Below are 24,984 nucleotides of genomic sequence, written 5' to 3' on the forward strand. Positions count from 1 at the left end.
AAAAAAATAAATACAGATATTTGCATCCTTTAGATAACCTGACTCTCGCCAGACCCTTGTAGTTCGCTGAGCTAAATGTAAACGACAAAGATCTGGCGAGAGTAAGGTTATCCTTTACATGCATTACAAATAACCTGAGTAAATTAAACATCTTAAATACATTGTATTTTACACCCTCTCAATTGTTTAAAATGGGTACAGTAGATAGCAAGTTATGTATAAAGTGTCAGTCAGCTGAAGGAACTCTAATTGATTTACTATAGGAATGTCAAAGAATATGAGTTGTGCCTGTTGTTAGAATTGTCAAGTTTGTCCATCATAGGCCACCGTAGGGCACGTGAGGTGTGTCACCAGACCTGCTAATGTTAGCTGAGTTAGCTCATGTGTTGAAGTGCAGAGTGGAGACGGTTGAGTGAGTCGTGTATGAAACAAGGTCAGCTTCCTCGTTAACATGACATGATGTCTCAGTTAAAGACTACACGTCTAAAGGTCACCAAATAATGGCAAAGGAAACTGTTTCACTTGCCGTATGGAGGCAGTGTTTTTCAAGCTTTCAAACCTTTCAAGACTTCTTATGCAGATTGAAAGCCGCAGCCGAAGAAAAGAAACACACTCAACGTAGCAATTTATCGATGACGGCAAAGTTATTGAGTTCATTTTCATTCACCGTTTGATTGATTTACTTCCTACTATCAGCGTAGTCCTATTGTAGCCGAGTGTCCTGGGTTCGCCTATACTGTGTATGTATCTAACAAAATAATAAACGGGAGACATTAGAGCAGGTCCGGTAGTGACCGCTTCTTTAATGTTATCTCCACACACTTCCTTCCACCACCACACACTCCCCTACGTCACAGCCCTACGGCAACTCTGGAGGGACAAAACTCCCCCTCCTTACATAACACTCCTTACACGGTAACTTGGGACATCCTGAACTGTTTGTTACATAAGTCCCCCCCTCAGTTAGAAACGTCCTTGTTTCATTACAAACACAATAGGTAACAAACAATAGGAAATTGAGCAGAGAAAAAAAAATTCCCAATCTTAATGCACAAATAACAACAAATCAACAATACTTTTAACTGATCAACACAGTATTGCATAGGCTAGAATACTGGCCCCTCAAAACATGCAAAAATCTTGCAGATGCGAAGGAGGTCGCACCACTTTCCCCCTGCGAGATAGTCCGGGCCTAAGCCCCAAAGAATCCCACCACAGTCCATTGTCCAACTCCCCGCACTGTGGGACCTGGGGAAGCGGTGAAGCCTCCAAAGTAGGGAAGCTCCCAAGTGCTAAGGAGAGGAAGGCACCTCCTGTGCATGCAAAGGCAACGTGTACGGCTTCAGTCTGTCATGATGCACTACTTGGGCTCACTCCATCGGGTCCAGAGGGTTGATGTCAAGCCCGCGTCCCCTCCAGAGACCAGCACCTGCATCACTCGATACGGGCCCTTCCAGTGCGGCGCCAGTTTAGCACGGCTTTCAGTGGGGTTATTCAGCCACAACAACGCGCCCTCTTCGTGGGCTCGATGACAGCTCTTCTCGTCATAGTACAGTTTCTGTCTCTCATGAGCCTTCACTGAATTAACCCTGGCTGCACTGAAGGCCGACTCCAGCCGTTCAGCAATAGCTGAAACATAGTCCGTCAGGATCCCAGAGCCCCGGGAATCCAGGACACTAGAGGGCACCAGTGTCTTTGCAGGAACCCGAGCCTCGTGTCCGTGCATGAGGTAAAAGGGGGTGAACCGGGTGCTGGCGTGTTTAGACGTGTTGTATGCAAAGGCAACCTGCCTCATATATGTGTCCCACTCACCCCCGTGAGAAATAAACATCTTGGCTAACTGGTCGATCAAAGTCCGATTATGGCGCCCCACCATGCCATCCGACTTGGGGTTATAGGCAGTGGTGCGTGTTTTTTTTATTCCACGCAACTGGCAGAGTCTCTGGATGACTTACGCTTCGAACTGGCGACCCTGGTCGTTATGCAGGATTTCGGGGACACCATGCACCAAAACATAGTCCTCAAACAGGCAGCGAGCGACAGTGTGAGCTGGTCGGTTAGTCAGTGCATACAGTGTGACAAACTTAGTGAAGTAGTCCTGTAGTCCTCCACCACTAAAACATATCTGTTCCCCCGGGACGTTAAGGGCAACTCCAGAAGGTCCATGGCCACCCTCTGGAGGGGGCGACAAACCTGGGACCCATGGGGTCTGACACACTCTGCATTGCTCACACCACCGTCGGATGTCTCTCAGCATGAAGGGCTAGTATTAAGATTGCCGGACCCTTTCCCACACTCGTTCCGCGGAAAAAAGGGCAGCGGCCGGGCCCCCATGTAACTGTTGCAGAAGCTTCGGCACCATGGAGGCGGGAACCACAACTTGAATTTGCGGCTCTCCCACGGTCGCAGGCAGTGTCGTACGACACAACAGTCCCTCTTTAACTGATAGCCGGTGAAACCCAGTCCACAACTTACTTACACCGGCGGAAGACCCGCGGGGGAGTCTGCGAGGCTGACGGGGAACGCCCTGTTCCAGCCAAGCCAGCACCGTACAAATGTTCGTGTCTTGACGCTGTAGTGACTGCAACTCTCCCTCAGCACCACAGAGAGAATATCCAGAAGCCATGTCTGCCTGCCCTCCGTCTGTGCACAGACAGCCATCCGATGGCCCCACGGAAGCCACGGTGTACAGTCCTGCTGCTATAGTGTCTGGCTCAATGGGATCAGGAGTCGCCGGCCGACGGGACAGCGCGTCAGTGTTTTTATGGCAGTAGCCGTCTTTGTGCACCATTGTCCAGTCGAACGGATCCAGCTCCAGCACCCACCTGCTTCTTCCTTCGGTGGGGTCATTATCAATAGCATGTGTCTGAGGCCCAACAGAGGGTGATGGTCAGTGATGATGGAGAACGCCGACATCCCCACATAATGTTTGAACAGGGGGTGATCAAGGGTGATGGGTCAATTGCAGAGAATAATCTCGCCACACCTAGTGTGTGTGTGACAATCATTGGTACTTTAACTTTAACTTTAACTCACGCACCACCCACATTACAGGCCATAGTTCTCTGTCAAACGTAGACCATCTTTTCTGTGTGTGTGTGAGGGCCTGGCTGGCGTAGGGTACTACTCTCTCCAGACCACCATCCTCCTGGGCCAGCACTGCTCCAACAGCGTCTTTAGAAGCGACTGTGTACACTTTAAAAGGAAGTGAAAAGTTAGGCAGTGTAACAACTGCCTTGAGGTCAGTGAAAGCAGCATCGCAGTCAGCTGACCACTCAAAGGGCACATTTTTCCTGCCAGACGATTCAGTGGCACAGCACAGGCCCACAAAGGCCCTGACTTCTGAGGGGGTACGGGCCATGTTCCCTCCTTATCAGTGTTTCTTGGGTCAGGCAGGAGACCACATCTAGAGACTACATGGCCGAGAAATACCACGTGGTCCCGGACAAAGTGGCACTTTCAGGGATTTAGTTTTAGACCCGCTAATTGGATTCTGGACAGGACTTCCTCCAGGTGTACGAGGTGGTCCCCGAATGTACGGCTATAAATTAATATATCGTCCAAGTACACCATACAAATGTGCCACGGCAGACCTCTCAGGATGAGCTCCATCATGCGCTGAAAGGTGGCCGGAGAGTTAGTCACACCCATAGGTATGGCCCGCCACTGATCCATCTCTCCCAGCTCGAGACCGTCCAGAAAGCGCCGAAACTTCTCCTCTTTCTGCGCGATGGCTCCATAATCCGGGAACGCCTCCGTGACCAGCCGGCTCACATCTGCAGCACACACCTCCAAGCGATAGGCTGGCCCTGAAGCGGTCCATTAATTGTCTCTGTCCAAAAGTTGCCCCCAGTCTCTCTTTAATTGCAGCATAGTCTGATTCACTCCCATCCAGAAGGCTGTCCCACAGCAGAAAAGCTGACTTACTGAGACGAGTCGGGAGAATCCTCACCAGCTCCTCATTGCAGCTGCGGCCGGCTAAACGCTGTTGCGCCACGGCTACTTCCAACTGCCTCGCCCAGCTGAGGAAACTCTGGCTCCCATCGCCGGTGAAGGGAGCGGGTAGTTCCACTTTGACATTCATGCCGTGTGAGTGTCTGTCGAACAGCGCCCTGCCGGGCTTAAAAGGGTCCTCGTCACCACACCACATGTCCGCAATATAGCTTAGCAGCTAACTATACTGGTGCAGCTAACTGGAAACTCACGAGTCCCGTGTAACACTTTCTTATTTTGTTTTCAACACAGCGGTTAATCCCACCGCTGCCACCAATGTAGCCGAGTGTCCTGGGTTCACCTACACTGTGTATCTATCTAATAAAATAATAAACGGGAGACATTAGAGCAGGTCCGGTAGCCACCGCTTCTTTTTAATGTTATATCCACACACTTCCTTCCACCGCCACACACTCCCCTACGTCACAGCCCTACGGCAACTGTGGAGGGACTAAATTCCTCCTCCTTACTTAACACTCTCCGCTAACTTGGGACACCCTGAACTGTTTGTTACACTATGATTGTATAAAAAATTGTTAATGCCTCTGGACATCAAATTCAATGCTTTTTATTGACATGTATGATCTTAATTTTTGCTGAATTCATTTAATGACTTTTAATTGTTTGATTGATTGATTGAAACTTTTATTAGTAGATTGTACAGTGCAGTACATATTCCGTACAATTGACCACTAAATGGTAACCCCCGAATAAGTTTTTCAACTTGTTTAAGTCGGGGTCCACGTAAATCAATTCATGCCCCGCGGAAACTCTGTATGTGCATTTCTTTAAGAGGATAATTTAAACTTGTTGCGCGCCAATGATAAGAAAGTATTTTGCTGCAATGCCAACAAATTACCTCAGTTTGATCTAAAGTCCCATCGGAGTGTGTTCTGAAGTGAATTTGGCCACCTTTCATCACTCATCTTTGCACCGTGTAACAATAGGCGCCGACTTCCGGGTTTCCATGCTGCCATAACAAATGGTGTGATTAATTTTGATTCATTTATGATAACACAGTATATTTTTTTTTAAATCACATGCGTTAACGTTGACAGCAGGGACCCCAACGATGGGGATCGAACATCCAGCAACTTCCCTGTTGAATCATCCCCCTGAGGGATGAAAACAAAAAAAAACAATACAAAAAAAAAAGAATAAAATACAAATAATAATAATAATAATAATAAAAATAAATATATATATATATATATATATATACATATATATATATATATATATGTATGTATGTATGTATGTATGTATGTATGTATGTATGTGTATATATATATATATATATATATATATATATATATATATATATATATAAAGTTAAAATATCAATACATTAATTGTTACAATCTTCCCTCAGTACCATAAAGTGTACACTTGTTAATGTATGATTTTTATTTGTTACTGGAATTGTAACAGACAAGTAGTGTGGACAATGTACGTGTGGTATTGGGGAAACGCCTGCATCATCTTGGACTGATAGCTTGGAGGGTTAAGCTGCCTGTGGCGCAGCAGAACGTTTGATATCACCATCTATACGTGCTGGCCAATACCCACATTGATCAAATACGATAACAACACAAATCATACATCCTGTTTTTATTTTGTAGTGCGTGACGTTGAAAAAGACTTAACGGTAGAGAACTGGAAGTATGAAAAACACTAACCTATTCATTGTCAACTGTCTAGAATGGACTTATGTTGTCTTTAAGTAGAAGTGGAGTTGTTTTTAGCGACACCTAGTGACCACAATAATTAAGTTAAGCTCATGACGCGAGTTGAATTATGAGGACATGTTTGTTATTGATTACTTACACATACACTTTTACCTTGGAAACTTTTTATCTGTAAATAATATGCAACTGTCATTATTTGATGGTTGTTTATACTTACAAGTGTCTATGTTTAGACTGCTCGGATGTCCAAATGCGTCCACAATCTGGCCCTCGGGATAGTCCAAGTTATTTTAGATTTTTTTATTATTATTATTTTTTTATCTGCTCTGCCCGGCCAATCAGGCAAATTATATTGTTGATGTATACAATATGCTGTACAGATTTACTTTACAAAATGGAAGTGTGTAATACTTCTCTTGTTGCCTTATTTGTATTTTACTTAATTAAATGTATATATACGTATTCAGTGTTTGGCGCAGCCAGAGCAGGACGGGATACAAAGAAGAAGGGGAAAAAAGAGGAAATTGTGGGAACAAGGGCTGGACAGTGCACATAAGAATACATGAAAACAATGACTGTGGATTAGAGTTTAGTTGCAGTTTAGCGTGTGAAAAAAAAAAAGGGCAAATATAATGTACAAATATATAAGTATTAAGGGGTTGCAGAGGTATTGTGCACATTGTTAAGAAATACACTGGATTCACCTCCTCAAGGTTTGGTGGAAACTTCAGTCATTTTTTTGCATATTCCTAGCAAATCAACAGTCATGACAAGCCATGGGGTTCCATCCATCCATCCATCCATTTTCTTCCGCTTGTCCCTTTTGGGGTCGCGGGGGTTTTATTAATTAAATATATCTTTGTTACAATACATTTACAAGTTTACCCAAAAGTGAAAGACAAGATGTCTCACTAATTTTCTCTTGCTTCTTGTGTTTTAGGCCGATCAGAGGTTTGTCTGGAATGCAAATCTCCTCAGAGAGCTGGCAGCACAGCCAGAGGTAACATAGCTGCCATCTCTTGAGGTGGCCCTATCTTTCTCTAAAATGGATAATCGAAATCAAAATGTTCTTTTATTTTTACACATGCAAAATATAGATCAGACATCAAAATGTGAAATGACACAACCAAACTGCGCACCTGTGGCTATTTTCGACACTCTGCTTAGTTTCTATTGCCCCTCAGCACATTCCAGAAATAAGACTTATAAATTACGGTAATAATAAGTATAAATGCTTGATATTGGCGTTTTTTTCTGACTATCTCATTGTTGATACTGTCTAAAACTTAATTTTATGTACTTATATCAATTGATATATGCATCAGCTCTTCCCTCCAGGAATTTGTCATGTTGCAAATGCACCAATCCACGCAAATTCAACCAATTCCTGTGAATTTATGCGCGACATTGAACCTTGTCCAATGCCCTCAACTTTTTGTCAATCAGCTTAATTTTCTGCATTTAGATTTGCCTTTAAGTTGTGTAGACAAAGCAGGAATACCAACATGTAATGATATCTCAACTCTTTATTGCACAAACTGCTTAACTGTCCTCCAATGCAAATCAGACCAGTCTATAGCACTAAGCCACTAAGTATGGAGGTTAATATGTGTCTTTATTGAGAAAACTTTCTTTTGACACTGAATTTATGTAACTGATTTTTTTGCGTTTGAATTTTGTGAACTGAATTTGTATACATCAAATTATGCTTACAATTTAATTGAAAATAAATTCAGTGTTTTAAAATTCAGTGTATAAAAATTAAGTGTCGAAAAAGGTACTTCTTCAAAATGCAAGACTCTCTTCCAGTAAATTAAGGCTGAAGCAATCGATCCCTAGCATACTTAGTTGCAAGTGTGTGGATGTAGGAACGGTTGGAATTGGTTGAGAAATGTGGGATATGAAGTGGTTTCATTTTCAATGGAGAACATACCTGGTAATTCCGGGTAATCAGGGATTTTCAGGGTGAGTGGAGTGTGTGGATGTTTTAACGATACGTATCGGATTAGAAATGTGGGATATGCAGAAATTTCTATATTTCCCTAAATGGGTAGAAGTTCCTGGAAATTCTGGTTGATCAGGAAATGTTTAAAACCGGGAAACATGCTGGTTTTAATGTCCACGGTGAGTGGAGTGTGTGGATGTTGGAACGGTTCAAATCGGTTGAGAAATTGGGATATGGAGAGGTTTGTATATTGCCTATTCATTTTTAAAGGGGAACATTTCTGGTAATAAGAGAATTTTCAGAACCGGGAAACATGCTGGCTTGAATGTCCAGGGTGAGTGGAGTGTGTGGATGTTATAACTGTTCAAATCGGATGAGACATGTGAGATATGCAATCGTATGTATATTTCCCATTCATTGTCAATGGGGGGAACATTACCGTAACTTCCGGGAAATCCAGGAATTTTGGAAAATATTGACTGTAGCACCATTGTCCAAGATTATATAAATGGCTAAGTGTTGGAACTTTTCAAATCCGTTTAAAAATATTGTCATAGTAACAGTTGGAATGGGTTTTTCAGAATTTCGGGAATTTCGGGAAAATCTGGAATTTTTAGGAAAAATAAATTTGCTATTTTTGTTGTCCTGATTATGTGAAATATATTGATGGTGGATTTGTTGGAAATGGTTGAAAAATGTGGACTGTGAAATCTTTCCAGCAAAAGGTGAAAATAGAGCTTTGGGAAACATGGAATTCTGGGAAGTCCTGGAATTTTTTGGAACCTGGAAATTTGCTGGTTTCAATTACCAGGATGCGTGGAATGTGTTGAAGGTGGAGTGGTTTGAATTGGTTGAAGAAAATATGACAACAAACACGGCGAAACATAAACGCAAAGGGCAAAAAACATTCACATATTCGGTACAATATCACTGGTCTGCAGAACTTCATTGTAGAAATCTGCCTCCGTCTGACACTTTTTTGCTCTGTAAACAAGACCCGCCCACTTTGCCACACTCTGTTTATTCCCAGGACTTTGTATGTCACTAAAAATTGCAGATTTAAACCATTGGAATCATTAATTTTAACTATGTTGTATTATGCCCAGTTAACTGCTTTTTACATGCTGTTTTGAAAGACCCGTGTCACGTGACTTCCAACTTGACACCTCATTGGCTGGTTCCGAGACAGGATCGATTGCTTCAGTCTTAATTTACCCGAAGTGAATCTTGCTTTTTGAAGCAGCAAATTTTTAACACTGTTTTTTTTACACTGAATTTTTATGCACTACATTTTAAAAGACTGAATTTGTTTTCAATGAAATTGTAAGCACAATTTCATGTAAACAAACAAAAAAAAAAAATCAGTTCACTAATTTAATACGCAAAAATTTCAGTTACATAAATTAATTGTCAAAAAAAGCTTTGTAATAAAGATTACTTTTGTATTTATATATTTATTTTACCATTATTTATCTAGGATAAGACTTTTATAACATATTATGATTGCCATGCCAACCTAGCAAAGAGCAAGCAGCATTTACATGCTAGAAATGTTGATGATGTGATGATAATGTCACATTTGCTCAAATTTACCAATCAAAATTATCGCTATAGATTGCTCTCAACAGTCCACACATACTATTGTGTGTAAATATATGTGTAAATGTATTGTTGTACATTGTTTAAGATGTACAAACACTTTTGAAGCGTAATACATACACAGATAATGCAATTAGTGGGCGACAGAGGACCATATGGATGCCTTTGGTGGTGTTTCTTTCTATAATTATAGTTTAATATTACTTTTACATGGAACACTTACAGCATCGATAACAAATTCATATACATTAAACTCATACAATTTAAATATACCGCACAAGAGTTCCCATTCATGTCAGCAATTCAATTTCAAATGTGTAACTAGTATGTTATATGAACTCATTACAGGTAAAGTGAGATATGTCAAGCCTTAATTTCTTAGACTTTTGATGACGATGGGTTACGGTTTTTGAAAACCCTAAAGTTGCTGAGATTTTTAATTTGAGGTTTTCATAAAATGTAAACCATAAACATTGAAATTAAATATTAAAAAATGTCATATTTTAGTTTCACCTTGTAAATGTCATTGCTGCAATCAACAAACTTTTCTTGATATACATTTTTTTTAGTTTCACCTGAATTCAAAAGTTGATTCAATGGTATTAAAAAAAAAGCCTCAAAACATTGCACCTTTTGCCACAACTTTTTGAAAAAGTAGCATTGATTTCAGGCATCATCCTGGAGGTACTGTCTTTTCTCAAGCTGTCAGGCCACATCTCGTGTAATTAGGAAAAGAATACGATTATGATGCCACATCTCATTTTTTTTGCCTATAATGTATGTTTACATTACATGTTTACATGGCTTAATTAGGTGTTTCACTACATTACACAAACAACTATTTGCTTTCTCAACCATAACACAAAGCTAATATTTAAACTTTTTCTTCTAATAGCACATATCGACCTAAATTACATCTGATTGGTTTTAGCGTAGTAAAGAATATCAAGAGGCCTTTCACGTCCTTAAAATGTTCTGTATGCGGCCCCGAGTGGAAAACGTTCGGACAATAATACCAAAGCCAAAATCCAAGAGGATATGTAGTGTTTTTTGATACAGCATTATTCTTGCACCTTGGCGCTGGAGTGCTCTAAATCTTGATTTTTAGGGTGTTTTTACTGCCACTATTTTTAAAACTGCATAGGACTGTTTTAATCTGCTCAATATGTCTCCTTTAAGAATCATGTCTTTTTGCTTAGCAGTGTATTATTCCAATTAGTCCTAACCAATCTAACTTCTTCTTAGCTTCACAGGTTTGCACTACCAATGGTACATGGATGTATCCTTTTCTGTGAATATTTAACTGAAGATACGTACAAGTAATGTTCACTTTTGTACTTTAAATTGAACTCTGAATAAAATAGTCTCCTTAATCTGTTGGTACAGTCATTGTTATGAAACCTTGTCGAATAAATGGAAAAATCTTTGAATGGATACTAATATCCCGGAGAAGCTGCTTCCGAGCAGGTGTCAGATACTATGTCAGAGGTACCTATTGCTTAGAAAATAAAAGATGTATTATTGTGACGGTTTCATTTGTTAGATGATCTTTGTTAAAACTTACCTCACTTTTATTTTTGCGCATTAGTATTGGCAAATGGAGAATAGGTCAGGTCTGCTCTCTTTTTTTTCAGGCATTGACTCTGAAGGCCATGCTGCTAACTTTGTGGAAACTGAGCAGATCGTTTTGTATGAGGGAGCCAAGGCTTCCTTTGTACAGGCAAGTATAACAGTTGTGTCAGGTGAGCTTTGACTGGCTTGATAGGTTAACGTTGACAATTATATTTTTTGTCCCACAGACACGAGGTTCTATGCCCTTTTACTGGAGTCAAAGGCCCAACTTGAAATATAAACCTAAACCTATCATCAGTAAAACAACCAGTCATGTAAGGACATGACTTTGTGTGTTGTTATTTTAATGAAGACCAGTGATTACTGTTGCTAACCACCAACTGACTTTTTTCAGATGGATGGTTTCCAGAGGCATTTTGACTCACAGCTCCTCATCTATGGGAAACAAACCATTCTTAATCTGGTGAACCATGTTTCTTCATTTAGTTTTTTTGTAACAGAAATATGAAAGTGTAAATGTTTATGGATGTTCTCATTCATCCATATTCCGTATTGTCAGGGCATTCAATTGGTCGCAACTGGACTGTTCCGTTTATCTTTGAAGATATTTTTAGAACAACAGAATGAGCTTGAAAATTGCTCTGGCAGTGGTTTATATTTCAAGATCGCTGATTTGCGCATTTTGTTGTCAATCAAAAATAGATTCAGCTTCAGACAGATCATCCAATCATCATGCAGAAGCTCAGCGTCCAGGCCAGTTAATGCCAGGCCCACTTTCATTCACTTCCAGAGACGCCGAGCGTCCGATGGGCGGGACTAAGCCGAGCATTTATCCAATTACTGTCTAGTTTTGCTGCAGTGGAACAACCCACATTGCTCCCTTATTGAAGTCAATGGATGCTCAGCTTCAACACAATTGAATGCACTGTGATGTTACGAGAATGAATGAAAAGAAAGTCGCGTCAGCTGTCGGGAAAGTAGCTGATTCTGAACTAAAGTTGAACGCATTATAGCGCATATTTAGTCAATTAAGTGTAAGCACTAAGTAAAAAAAAAAAAGTTATCTTAACTTTAACTTTAAATGTTTGTTTCAGGGGAAGCTGAGCTTGCATTGCAGTCTGTAGGTCTGTAGAGGTAGCTGTCATAGTCTTCTCATATCCGGTTTTCTCAATGTCGTCTCAATAGGTGCTTGTTGATTAGTTGTACAAGCGCTGTACTTCTGTGCTGTTTTACAGTATTTGCATAATACAACATTTAGTTACTCGCCGGCATCCTTCGGTCTCAGGAGACGATGGGGTAGATTCAAAAAGTAGGTGGGGGATCTCAAGGGCACTTTTGGGAGTGACTAAAGAGTCCGACCCGTGAGTGGCAGTCACGGTTGCACTTGGTGCACACGTATGTGGTTGACTACTGAGGTTAACGCTGGCTCTCCTTCCATCTTGATCTTTTGTCAGCCAAGTCCGCACTTCGAAATAGCTTGTCATTTCTGTTGCTCACTCAATGTGTACCAAGTGTAAAATCGGTTTGCTTCTGTACTAACCAAATGTTCCGTACCAAAAAAGTGTTGTTTTTTTTCTAGGTAAATCAGAAGGGTTCTGAAAAGCCACTAGAACAGGCATTTGCCAAGATGATATTCAGTTTGAACAACGGTATGCTCAGGTAAGTTGTGCTAATTTCCCTATGCTACTTTTAAATTTTAAAGACAGCATCCATCCATTCATCCATTTTCTACCGCTGGTCCCTTTCGGCATATCCTTCCGAAAATATTAGCTCTGTGGTGTACATGTTTTCAATTTATTTTATCTTTGTTCTAAGCATTGTGGTACAGTAGATGTTGTCATTTGACATTATACAGATTATTTATTTCACAGCTTTTAAATAATGATCCCTTTTCAGAGCATGATGTTCTCTTTACTCAGTTACATAGCCTTTGACTTCCACAAAGAGTGCAGCCACATGAGATGGGATCGTCTCCAAATCTTGGTGGAAGCTGTTGCTGAGACACAAGATGAATACAGGTATTACAAACAGCAACTGTGGGTGACATTTGGTTATATTTTAGTTACCTGTCTGTGTGCAGTTACTTCATGGTGAACTCAGAAGACAAGGCACTTGTCCAGCAGAGAGGAGTCTTCCGCAGTAACTGTATGGACTGCTTAGACAGAACCAATGTCATCCAGAGCTTATTGGCACGACGCTCATTACAGTCTCAGCTCCAGGTAAATTATTTCACAGAAAAGTATCAAAACACAATTAAAAACCCTTTTCTACCCGAATAACTTTTGTCATTTATAAGGGATTTTGAAAATGTTTGGCCTGTGCCTCCGTCTTTAAACATGACTTCACTACTGCTGTAGGTACAGAACAAGCAATCAAGCAAGTCTTCTTCAACCTTTTCAAGAGGGAACAATCGAATATAACTTTATGGGTAGTCAAATGGAACAGAATGAAATGATTGAATAAATATTTGAATGATATATATATATATATATATTGAACTATTTAATCATTTATAGGGGCTGTTAACAACTTGTTCAAAGTAACATTTTTAAAGATATAAGAACAACACAGGCAAGCTTATTTCCCCTCCCTCTGTTATCTCTCCTGCTTTGCTTTGGTCTTAACTTTCAAGAGTGTCTATTGTTGGACTATTCCCCGAAATCTACAACATTGAATTAATAAACTGGTATCTCAATTCAATTGACAATATCTTCTTAACGAGAAGCAGTGGTTCAGGGGAACCTGCCTGTCCTGACGGGATGTTTTCTCCTGGATACATGGGGGACTCTTGGGAGAAGCGGCGAGTCCTGTACCTGGCAGGTCTTTCCGTCAAAGACATTGAAGATATACTATATATCTATTTGGAACTGTGATAAAAGGTCATTGTTGCTCTGGTCTATTGTCAAATTCAGAAGCCGATTGCAGTCGTACAAGGAGCCCAAAGACTGTCCGTCACGATTGGTGGGATGGGCAGAGCTGTGAGGACCAAGACTTGTGAATTTAATTGCAGATTGAATAACATCTCAGAGAAGCTATCCACTCTGCAAGGCAAAATTATGATCAGTTTGAGAGCCAGAATGGAGCTGACAAACCATTGGAATGTGTTTGCTTGCCCATCCAAAAACAATCTTTACAAGGCTGTGCTGTAAACACCCCAGCGAGATTAGTGCAGTGAAAGATGCCTTGAAAATCCCTTCTCCCTTCTTCAAGAACACCAAAGATGTTGACTCTTGTTCTATGAACGCCGAGCGGAGCCACCTCTTGGTATATAGACAATACACGTACCCACAGACTACGGCACAGATTTGCACACACATTTCCAACCCCACCCCACACCCTCGCCGCTTAAACCCCTCATGGTGTGATGGCTTACAGAGCAGAGCCCTGATGGCAGCAGCTTTTTTCCCCAGATTCCCCCCCATATTCATTTGTGCTTACTGTTGCAGGAGTTTTTTTTTCTGGTTGGCTGAATGCTATCATCGTGGTTTGATTGTTGTTCGGTGTCATTGTATTTCCTGATCTGATCAACCAGTACCATAAAGTCTGTAAAAGTTGCGCCAGTCAAATTAGAAGCGCTCTGTCAAAGCTTAAAATACTTAAAAAATTAATTGGAGATTGAAGAGCGCGGTCGGCCAGTTAGTAATTTCTTACTAATCTGTAAAGCATGCTTTCATGGAATTTTAAATTGTGTGTCCTTCAATTTGAATTAGAATTGCAATTCTACTTCCTGTTTGCAACCTCAATTTAGGTTCATATAATTGAATTGGAATTTGGGATTCATTTTGGAGTTTTGCACAAGCACAAGTAAATCTAAATTCACTAAGCATTGTATTGTATCTGACTGTGTCTTTAGAGAATGGGGATTCTCAACATAGGACAGCGGCTTGAAGAACAGGCTGACTTTGAAAAGATCTACAAAAACGGTGTGGTAATATTATTTTGTGGCATGTGATATGTGTGACAGTTGTTGTGTTTGAGGATAACCTTGCATCTCTGTGTGCTTTCTAACTAGCATGGGCTGACAATGCCAATGCATGCGCTGTACAGTATGCAGGAACTGGGGCATTGAAAACCGACTTCACAAGGTATAGTAATGCGTCAAGTTTTACAAAGTTACTAACGCTTTTCAATGTTGAGCATGTTCTTGTTGTTATAGCAACTATTTGTAAAAAACAATAAAACTTCCTTGCCACAGGACAGGCAAGAGAACCCGCTGGGGATTATTGCTGGATGGTTGGAACTCCATGATACGCTACTACAAAAACAACTTCTCTGACGGCTTCAGACAAGTATGTTTGATGAAAAAGGCTTGCATTTCCAGCCAAATACACAATAACATCTATAAAACTGAAATTTACCTCTAGATACCAAAAACATGCATGGCTAAGAACAGACTGATAAAAAAATTTAAATAAAAATCACTGAATACTTGGGGAAAAATAGTATTGTTTTATTTTCTTCTCAACAATTACTCTTAAATCCCAGTGGAATTAGGAATTGGACTTTATGAAATGTATAATTCAGGCGATGAACATATAGTTTAGCCATAGTTATTGAGTTTTTAAAATATTTTAATCCAATTAACATGGTATATACCGGACAAGGATGTTACGATCAGGGTTTTCATGCTGCCGATTCTGATACCTATCTTCCATGAGTGAAATCAGCTGATACCAATACCAATGTTGATTCCATGTATTAACAGTAAATATTTTGATTTATCTATGGTGAGTGCTATTGACTGCTGAAAAACATCAACACAATATTTAAACTAGTTCCTTATTTTATTTTATACATACAATTATTTGAGCAAAACAGTGTCAATAGTACACAATAGCTAAAAAAAACAACAAAAAACAACACTATCTACTGCTAATTTAAATCATTTGGATTTTGCCCTCAAAATCCTCCAGTGTTAAAATTCCCTGAGTTTGAAAACATGAACTAAAACAACAACAACAACACACAAACAACACACTGATACTACACTTGGTATCGACACCAGCAATTTATGGATTGAACCTCCCTCCTGTTTTACTCTTTTTTGCGTACTGGCTGCAACAGTGCTGATAGAGTTGCTGTTAGATTGTCCTCTCTCTGGATTTATATTAATCTACTTGTTAATGTTATGTTAATAGCTGGTTACTTTCTGTCTTCTTAAAGTTTAATAATCACTTTTTGTTGTTGTTTAACTCTAGCTAGCTGTACAATGTGATGTGATTACATTGTATGGTAACATACAACTGGTAAAATCCCTCACTAACTTTTTAAATGAAGATATTCGGATGAATGAAGGGAGTTGTAATGTTTGTTGCAGGGTGTTCCAATCATTTAGAGCATAAGATTTAAAATAAACAGAATAAGTAACAGACAATAATTAAGAAGCACTAGTCTAGCCTATCCAGGCCTAGAGATGTATCAGTGTCCAAGTTGAGAAACTCCGACGTACATCAAACGTGAGTAAGCCATGGCTCTTGAAATGACTGGAGAATTACCGTTAGGTTAAAAATTATTGTGTTAAGACAAATCTTTATGTGTAAGAGACGTTTCTTAGCTGACAGTTTCTGCTGACACTTCAGCCTTCTCAGAGCTGTAATAGCTTCCTAGTGTGACGTGTCTAAAAACAGCTGACCGGGTCAGGAAAACTTTCAAAATAAAGTTCCCTGAACCGACCATATGTGTTCTCTGCCCTGACATCGCCAATGAAGAACTGTGTCCCTGGTGTGCAAAAGCATGTATGCTCCCTTATCCCTGTTTGTGGTCTTGGATCCTCACTTCCTGATTTTCATGTCCTCTTTGATACATCTCTCAGAAATTATATTGTCCTTGTTTGTTTGTTTCGTCTTCATGTGTAAATTGTCTGTAACCTGTGCTGTCTGTTGTGTTCAAATGATCTGTAAGCTCTTCTGTGAACCCAGTCTTTGTCATTTCTAATACGTTGTCTACATAGCACTTCCAAAGTATTGGTTTGTATTGCAGTGGTGCAGTTTGAATGGCTTCTTCTTCTAAGTCATCCATGGAGAAATTGGTCATGACAGCAGATAGTGGGTCGTTGTTTTGTTGTCTTAAATTCCTCTTAATATAACCGTTCCAAGTATGTGATAATTACCTCGTCCAAGTGGCGATCTGTATTGTATTTTGATTTATTGGGTCCATTTTCACCTTTATTCCCATGTTGATGGCATCAATTTTGTTTGCCGTTGTCCTATTTAGCTCTTTAATGAGGGCCTTCTTTGCTTCTGATGTTGAAACTTGCAGGTGTTATTCCTTCTTCTTTGCATCGGAGGTTGAATCCCAGGTGACTTATTTAGCTAGCGAGCTTTTATTAAGTCCTTTCATGTGGCGAAGAGCTGTGACACGGTCATGTCCGTATCTTTCTTAAAGTAGATCGATTACATTCATCTTGTCTTCTCAAATAAATATGTTCAAAACTCTTGTGTTCAGACAAATCTTTTTGTGTAAGATCGGTTTCTTATCTGCTGACAGTTTTGGCTGACATTTCAGCCTTCATCAGAGCTGTCATAGCGTCCTGGTGTGAAGTGTCTAAAAACATCTGTCAACTGCCCTGTCGCCGCCGATAAAGGACTGTGTCCCAGGTGTGTGAAAGGTTTCGCACACCTCGGACCCTCTCTCTTACACAAAAATATTGTCTGAACTCAATCATTTTGAACATATTTATTTGAGAGGACAAAATGAATGCAATTGATTGACTAGAGAATTGGTAGCAGGAGCATAGTACGTTTGTATTATCATATGCACACCCATACACACAAATGTTTGTTGAAGAAATGAACCATCTTAGACGGCAGTTAGGATTTTCAAAGTTTGTTGGTGGTGGTGGCTTCCGATTTCTTTTTTAATGGCCTGGTCAATTGCATTTGGCGGGTTGTGAACATTTCGTTGCATCTTCTCAAAGATGAGGGTGAGTGCACAGTGCGTTTGATTTTAACGTGAACAATTTAATTAGTCCACTGTGACCCGTTTGGCAATATCATTAGTCTGATGTGAAGAGGCTAATTTATTGGCTGCAATTTGAGGCTTGTGAACCCACAAAAAATCGATAAATTAGGCGCAGCGTTGTACAAAGCGCATGGTTGAAAGTCTGGGGAAAAGGTAGTGGATTATAAAACCGGAAATTACATTTAAATTGTATCTTTTTATGTGGTCATTTACATTGCAAAAAAACATGACTGTGGGTGGGGAGTCCCACCAGGAGCCAAACTATCCTTCTTTCACGACTGACTGTTTATGATCCTTTGTCAAGCATTTACTCACACGCCTATCTGCACATAAGATGGCATGAAATTTAGTACATGAGGTGTCAGATTTAGCCCATTGAAAACCACAAGAACGATAATATGTACATAATTTTAATATAATAGGTCATAAGTGGCAAAGGTTAACAGGAATAGCTTTATAAATAAAATATAATACATTATAAAATAATATATTGTGATCCTGTAGTGCAAATAGAATTTAAAAACAAAGACTGCAAACCAGACCAAATAAAAAGCCCAACTAAGCACAGAATTGTGACATTTGTCAACTTTTGATGATATATAGGTCCGATGAACACGACCTGAATGTGGGTCGGATTTAAAAAATGTTTTATTGTTCACATTGACATAAACATCTGATACAGGTCACATATGGGCAATGTGTGTATGCAGTGTAAACATAGCCCAGAACTACAGGGCGTGTAGGTACTGCATCATGAACTGCAGGTTGTGGAATTTTTTTGGTTGATTAAGTCTTTTTAAAAATGTTTTTAATAAATAATTTCTTGTATTTATATTTTTCTACACATATAAATGTATTTGAATACACATTAACAATGATCCAACACATTGTAGTGGACAGATAAGATATTTGCTTCAGAACTAGTTGCTCCATGTGCAGTCAAAGTGCACAGCCTGCATGTCAGTGTGAGTGAGGCAGCTGTTGGCAAATTGGCAAGACTGTTTACAACTTGATGCCATCAAGCAAACAAGCTGAAGTAAGTCACAATTTGTAAAGTATATGATAGAGTAAACACCTACCCGGTTAAAGAAGTGTCAGGATGGTCTCAAAGAAGACACTTTAAATATGTGGCAGGGAGGGAGACCGAAACCTCTTGACAGACGTATTTTGACACTAAAACTTTTTTGAGTAATGAATTATTTAGTATTATTAAAGCATTAGTACATACTGAATTCTTAATTTATAACGCATATTTCTGACATGAATACTTATTAATATGCAGTTTATAAACATAGTTATACATATAACTATTCTTTTATGCATGTATAAATGTCTAGAAAGATTACAAAAGTCTTATTTACATACACTTTTTAAATGATCTACAAACTGTAAATGTACAGTCGTGGTCTAAAGTTTACATACACTTGTAAAGAACATAATGTCATGGCTGTCTTGAGTTTCCAATAATTTCTACAACTCTTATTTTTTGTGATAGAGTTATTGGAGCACACTCTTTTTTGTTACAAAAAACATTCATGAAGTTTGGTTCTTTTATGAATTTATTATGGGTCTACTGAAAATGTGACAAAATCTGCTGGGTCAAAAGTATACATACAGCAATGTTAATATTTGGTTACATGTCCCTTGGCAAGTTTCACTGCAATAAGGCACTTTTGGTAGCCATCCACAAGCTCCTGGCAAGCTTCTGGCTGAATTTTTGAGCACCCCTCTTGACAAAATTGGTGCAGTTCAGCTAAATTTGTTGGTTTTCTGACATGGACTTGTTTCTTTAGTATTGTCCACATGTTCTCAATGGGGTTTAAATCAGGACTTTGGGAAGGCTATTCTAAAACCTTAATTCTAGCCTGATTTAGCAATTCCTTTACCACTTTTGACGTGTGTTTGGGGACATTGTCCTGTTGGAAGACCCAACTCGCGCAAGACCCAACCTCCGGGCTGATGATTTTAGGTTGTCCTGAAGAATTTGGAGGTAATCCTCCTTTTTCATTGTCCCACTTACTCTCTGTAAAGCACGAGTTCCATTGGCAGCAAAACAGGCCCACAGCATAATACTACCACCACCATGCTTGACGGTAGGAATTGGTGTTCCTGGGATTAAAGGCCTCACCTTTTCTCCTCCAAACATATTGCTGGGTATTGTGGTCCAACAGCTCAATTTTGTTTCATCTGACCACAGAACTTTCCTCTAGAAGGTCTTATCTTTGTCCATGTGATGTCAGATAAAACTTTAGAAGAGCCTTAAGGTGTCATTTCTGGAGCAAGGGTTTCCTTCTTGCATGGTAGCCTCCCAGTCCATGGCGATGCAAAACACGCTTGACTGTAGACACTGACATCTGTGTTCCAGCACCTTCCAATTCATTGCAGACCTGCTTTTTGGTGGTTCTCGGTTGACTCTTGATCATCCTGACCAATTTTCTCTCAGCAGCAGGTGATAGCTTGCGTTTTCGTCCTGATCGTGGCAGTGGCAAAACTGTGCAGAGTTGCTCTTGGGACCTTAAGCTGTTGAAATGGCTCCAAGTGACTTTCTTGATTTGTTCTAGTCAATGACTCATTTTTTCAGATCAGGTGTCGTCAATTATAATCACTCACATGACGTTAAGAGGCCATGCCATGAAGCTAATTTGATTTGATTGTTACTTTTCTACATCACCAAAATTGATCATTTATGTTGCTGTATGTATACTTTTGACCCAGCAGATTTGGTCACATTTTAAAGTTAAAGTACCAATGATTGTCACACATACACTAGGTGTGGTGAAATTTGTCCTCTGCATTTGACCCATCCCCTTGTTCACCCCCTGGGAGGTGAGGGGAGCAGTGGGCAGCAGCGGTGCCGCGCCCGGGAATCATTTTTGGTGATTTAAACCCCAATTCCAACCCTTGATGCTGAGTGCCAAGCAGGGAGGTAAAGGGTTTTTATAGTCTTTGGTATGACTCGGCCGGGGTTTGAACCCACAACCTACCGCTCTCAGGGCAGACACTCTATCCACTAGGCCACTGAGTAGGTACTAGGCCACTGAGTAGGTTTTCAGAAGACCCATAATAAATTCATAAAAGAACCAAACTTCATGAATGTTTTTTGTGACTAACAAGTCTGTGCTCTAATCACTCTATCACAAAAAAATAAGAGTTGTAGAAATTATTGGAAATTCAAGACAGCCATGACATTATGTCCTTCACAAGTGTATGTAAACTTTTGACCACAACTATACATACCATTACCAATTTCTAAATATAATGTAGAAATGCTGCATCAATCATGTATAAAGTGTAAGAATGCAACCATACGCACAAACTAACAATATTAATATTAAAATGATAATAATTCACTAATAAGTTAAAGTTAAAAAGTTAAAGTACCAATGATTTGTCACACACACAAGGTGTGGTGAAATTTGTCCTTTGCATTTGACCCATCCCCTTGGTCACCCCCTGGGACGTGAGGAGAGTAGTGGGCAGCAGCGGTTGCCGCGCCTGGGAATCATTTTTGGTGATTTAACCCCCAATTCCAACCCTTGCTGTTGAGTGCCAAGCAGGGAGGTAATGGGTCCCATTTGTATAGTTTTTGGTATGACTCGGCCAGGGTTTGAATTCACAACCTACCGAACTCAGGGCGGACACTCTAACCACTAGGCCACTGAGTAGGATAATAAGTAAAACATTTATCAATCAATTAATGTTTATTTATATAGCCCTAAATCACAAGTGTCTCAAAGGGCTGCACAAGCCACAACGACATCCTCGGTACAAAGCCCACATAAGGGCAAGGAAAAACTCACCCCAGTGGGACGTCGATGTGAATGACTATGAGAAACCTTGGAGAGGACCGCATATGTGGGTAACCCCCCCCCCCCCTCTAGGGGAGACCGAATGCAATGGATGTCGAGTGGGTCTGACATAATATTGTGAGAGTCCAGTCCATAGTGGATCCAACATAATAGTAAGAGTCCAGTCCATAGTGGGGCCAGCAGGACACCATCCCGAGCGGAGACGGGTCAGCAGCGCAGAGATGTTCCCAACCGATGCACAGGCGAGTGGTCCACCCCGGGTCCCGACTCTGGACAGCCAGCACTTCATCCATGACCACCGGACCTGTGCCCCCCCCCGCCTCCACAAGGGAGAGGGGAGCAGAGGAGAAAAGAAAAGAAACGGCAGATCAACTGGTCTAAAAGGGGGGTCTATTTAAAGGCTAGAGTATACAAATGAGTTTTAAGATGGGACTTAAATGCTTCTACTGAGGTAGCATCTCTAATTGTTACCGGGAGGGCATTCCATAGAATAGAAAACGCTCTATAGCCCGCAGACTTTTTTTGGGCTCTGGGAATCACTAATAAACCGGAGTTCTTTGAACGCAGATTTCTTGCCGGGACATCAGAATCAGAATCAGCTTTATTGTCATTACGCAAGGTAACGAGATTGAGGCCATTCCATACAGTGCGATGTGTGCATGCTAGAAAAACAATGTGCAAATATATAAAAATTTAAAAAATGTAGAAGTGCAATGAATATGGTGTGAAATGAATATATACATGAAAAAACAAAACAAAAACAGGGTGGTTGGTGGAATGGGTTATTGCACCGAAGAGAAGGCAGTTATGAGGGACAATGGGGCAGTCCGTTCAGGATGGTTATGGCCCTGGGGAAGAAGCTGTTCTTTAGCCTGTTTGTTTTGGTTTTAATGCACCTGTAGCGCTTCCCAGAGGGCAGCAGGTGGAACAGGTCAGAGCCAGGGTGGGTGCTGTCTTTGATGATGGCACTGGCTCTGTTGAGGCAGCGGGAGGTGTAGATGTCCGTCAGAGAGGGGAGAGGGCGGCCGATGATCTTCTGAGCCGTCTTGACCACTCTTTGCAGCCTCTCCCTGTCTGCTGCAGTGCAGCTGCCGTACCATACCGTAATACAGTAGGTCAGCAGGCTCTCGATGGACGAGCGGTAGAAGGTCAGCAGCAGGTCAGGCTTCAGGTTGTACTTCCCGAGGACTCTAAGGAAGTGTAGCCGCTGCTGAGCCTTCTTGATGATTGATGTGGTGGTACAATACAATCGACAAGATAGGATGGAGCTAGACCGTGTAGTATTTTATACGTAAGTAGTAAAACCTTAAAGTCGCATCTTAAGTGCACAGGAAGCCAGTGCCGGTGAGCCAGTATAGGCGTAATATGATCAAACTTTCTTGTTCTTGTCAAAAGTCTAGCAGCCGCATTTTGTACCAATTGTAATCTTTTAATGCTAGACATAGGGAGACCCGAAAATAATACGTTACAGTATTCGAGACGAGACGTAACGAACGCATGAATAATGATCTCAGCGTCGCTAGTGGATAAAATAGAACGAATTTTAGCGATATTACGGAGATGAAAGAAGGCCGTTTTAGTAACACTCTTAATGTGTGATTCAAACGAGAGAGTTGGGTCGAAGATAATACCCAGATTCTTTACTGAGTCGCCTTGTGTAATTGTTTGGTTGTCAAATGTTAAGGTGGTATTATTAAATAAATGTCGGTGTTTAGCAGGACCGATAATCAGCATTTCCGTTTTCTTGGCGTTGAGTTGCAAGAAGTTAGCGGACATCCATTGTTTAATTTTATTAAGACACGCCTCCAGCTGACTACAATCCGGCGTGTTGGTCAGCTTTAGGGGCATGTAGAGTTGGGTGTCATCAGCATAACAATGAAAGCTAACACCGTATTTGCGTATGATGTCGCCTAGCGGCAGCATGTCAATACTAAAGAATGCAGGGCCAAGGACCGAACCCCGAGGAACTCCGCACGTTACCTTAACATAGTCCGAGTTCACATTATTATGGGAGACGCACTGCATCCTGTCAGTAAGGTAAGAGTTAAACCACGACAAGGCTAAGTCTTACATACCAATACGTGTTTTGTTACGCTCTAATAAAATATTATGATCGACGGTATCGAAAGCAGCACTAAGATCAAGAAGCAGCAACATAGATGACGCATCAGAATCCATCGTTAGCAGTAGATCATTAGTCATTTTTGCGAGGGCTGTCTCTGTAGAGTGATTTGCCCTGAAACCGGATTGAAAAAGTTCACAGAGATTGTTAGACACTAAGTGTTCATTTAGCTGCTGTGCAACAATTTTTTCGAGGATTTTCGAAATAAAGGGAAGGTGGGACACCGGTCGGTAGTTTACCATGAGGTCAGGATCGAGGTTAGGTCTTTTGAGCAGAGGATGAATAACCGCTTTCTTGAATGCTAGGGGAACAGTGCCAGAGGAAAGTGATAAGTTTATAATATTTAGCACTGATGGACCTAATAATACAAAAAGCTCCTTGATAAGTTTCCCAGGAAGTGGGTCAAGTAAACATGTTGTTTGTTTTATCCCACTTGCCGTAATAGTTCCTCTAATGTTATTTCATCAAAAAGAGAGAGACTATTTTGTATTGCAGTATCCGTCGTAGATACAGTTGTATCTGTGTTAATAGAACCCAGTTGTAGCTGAGATGCGTTGTCTTTAATCTCCTTTATAATGAGTTAAATTTTCTTATTAAAGAAATTCATAAAGTCATCTGCCGAGTGGGTGGAGCTATTGGGAGGAGTACCTTGTTGGGTTAGCGATGCTACTGTACTAAACAAAAATTTAGGGTCGTTTTTGTTGAGGCGGATGAGATTTGAGTAATATTTAGCTTTAGCTAAGGTAAGCATGCGTTTATACGATATTAAACTATCACTCCATGCTTGATGGAAAACCTCAAGCTTGGTCGCGCGCCATTTGCGTTCCAACTTTCTACATGATAATTTATGAGCTCTGGTTTCTTCTGTAAACCATGGGGTGCGCCTTTTAGGGGCCCTTTTTTGTTTTAGCGGTGCTATACTATCAATGGTTTCGCGCAGGGCATTGTCAAAGTTGTTAGTGAGGTTATCAATAGAGCCGACATAATTTGGGAATGGTGCCATTACCAGTAGGTCAGCAAGAGTCATCGTTGTGGCAGCATTAATGTTGCGGCTGCTATAGCAGTTATTATTATTATTAGCTTGTTGACAATGAGTCAACAAAGAGGTAATGGGTCCCATTTGTATAGTTTTTGGTATGACTCGGCCAGGGTTTGAATTCACAACCTACCGAACTCAGGGCGGACACTCTAACCACTAGGCCACTGAGTGGATAATAAGTAAAACATTTATAACTGTTCATAAACTGCATACTGATGAGTATTAATGTCGGAAATAACTATACTTAATAGATAATT

The 24,984-nt window shown here is 40.5% G+C and overlaps 1 protein-coding gene across 1 annotated transcript in view; it reads left to right on the top strand.

Moving 5' to 3' along the window:
• sacm1la (SAC1 like phosphatidylinositide phosphatase a) overlaps window positions 1–24,984 on the top strand; it is a 101,097-nt gene that overhangs the window by 55,764 nt on the left and 20,349 nt on the right. Inside the window, exons 6-17 of the mRNA XM_061966756.2 lie at window positions 6,622–6,681; window positions 10,471–10,504; window positions 10,612–10,713; window positions 10,860–10,945; window positions 11,025–11,111; window positions 11,192–11,260; window positions 12,377–12,456; window positions 12,717–12,815; window positions 12,878–13,016; window positions 14,651–14,720; window positions 14,810–14,882; window positions 14,993–15,086. Coding sequence (XP_061822740.1) covers window positions 6,622–6,681; window positions 10,471–10,504; window positions 10,612–10,713; window positions 10,860–10,945; window positions 11,025–11,111; window positions 11,192–11,260; window positions 12,377–12,456; window positions 12,717–12,815; window positions 12,878–13,016; window positions 14,651–14,720; window positions 14,810–14,882; window positions 14,993–15,086 — 993 coding nt within the window. The remainder of the gene's footprint in view (window positions 1–6,621; window positions 6,682–10,470; window positions 10,505–10,611; window positions 10,714–10,859; window positions 10,946–11,024; window positions 11,112–11,191; window positions 11,261–12,376; window positions 12,457–12,716; window positions 12,816–12,877; window positions 13,017–14,650; window positions 14,721–14,809; window positions 14,883–14,992; window positions 15,087–24,984) is intronic.

Source organism: Nerophis lumbriciformis, linkage group LG11 (genome assembly GCF_033978685.3).
Source record: "Nerophis lumbriciformis linkage group LG11, RoL_Nlum_v2.1, whole genome shotgun sequence".
NCBI lineage: Eukaryota > Metazoa > Chordata > Actinopteri > Syngnathiformes > Syngnathidae > Nerophis > Nerophis lumbriciformis.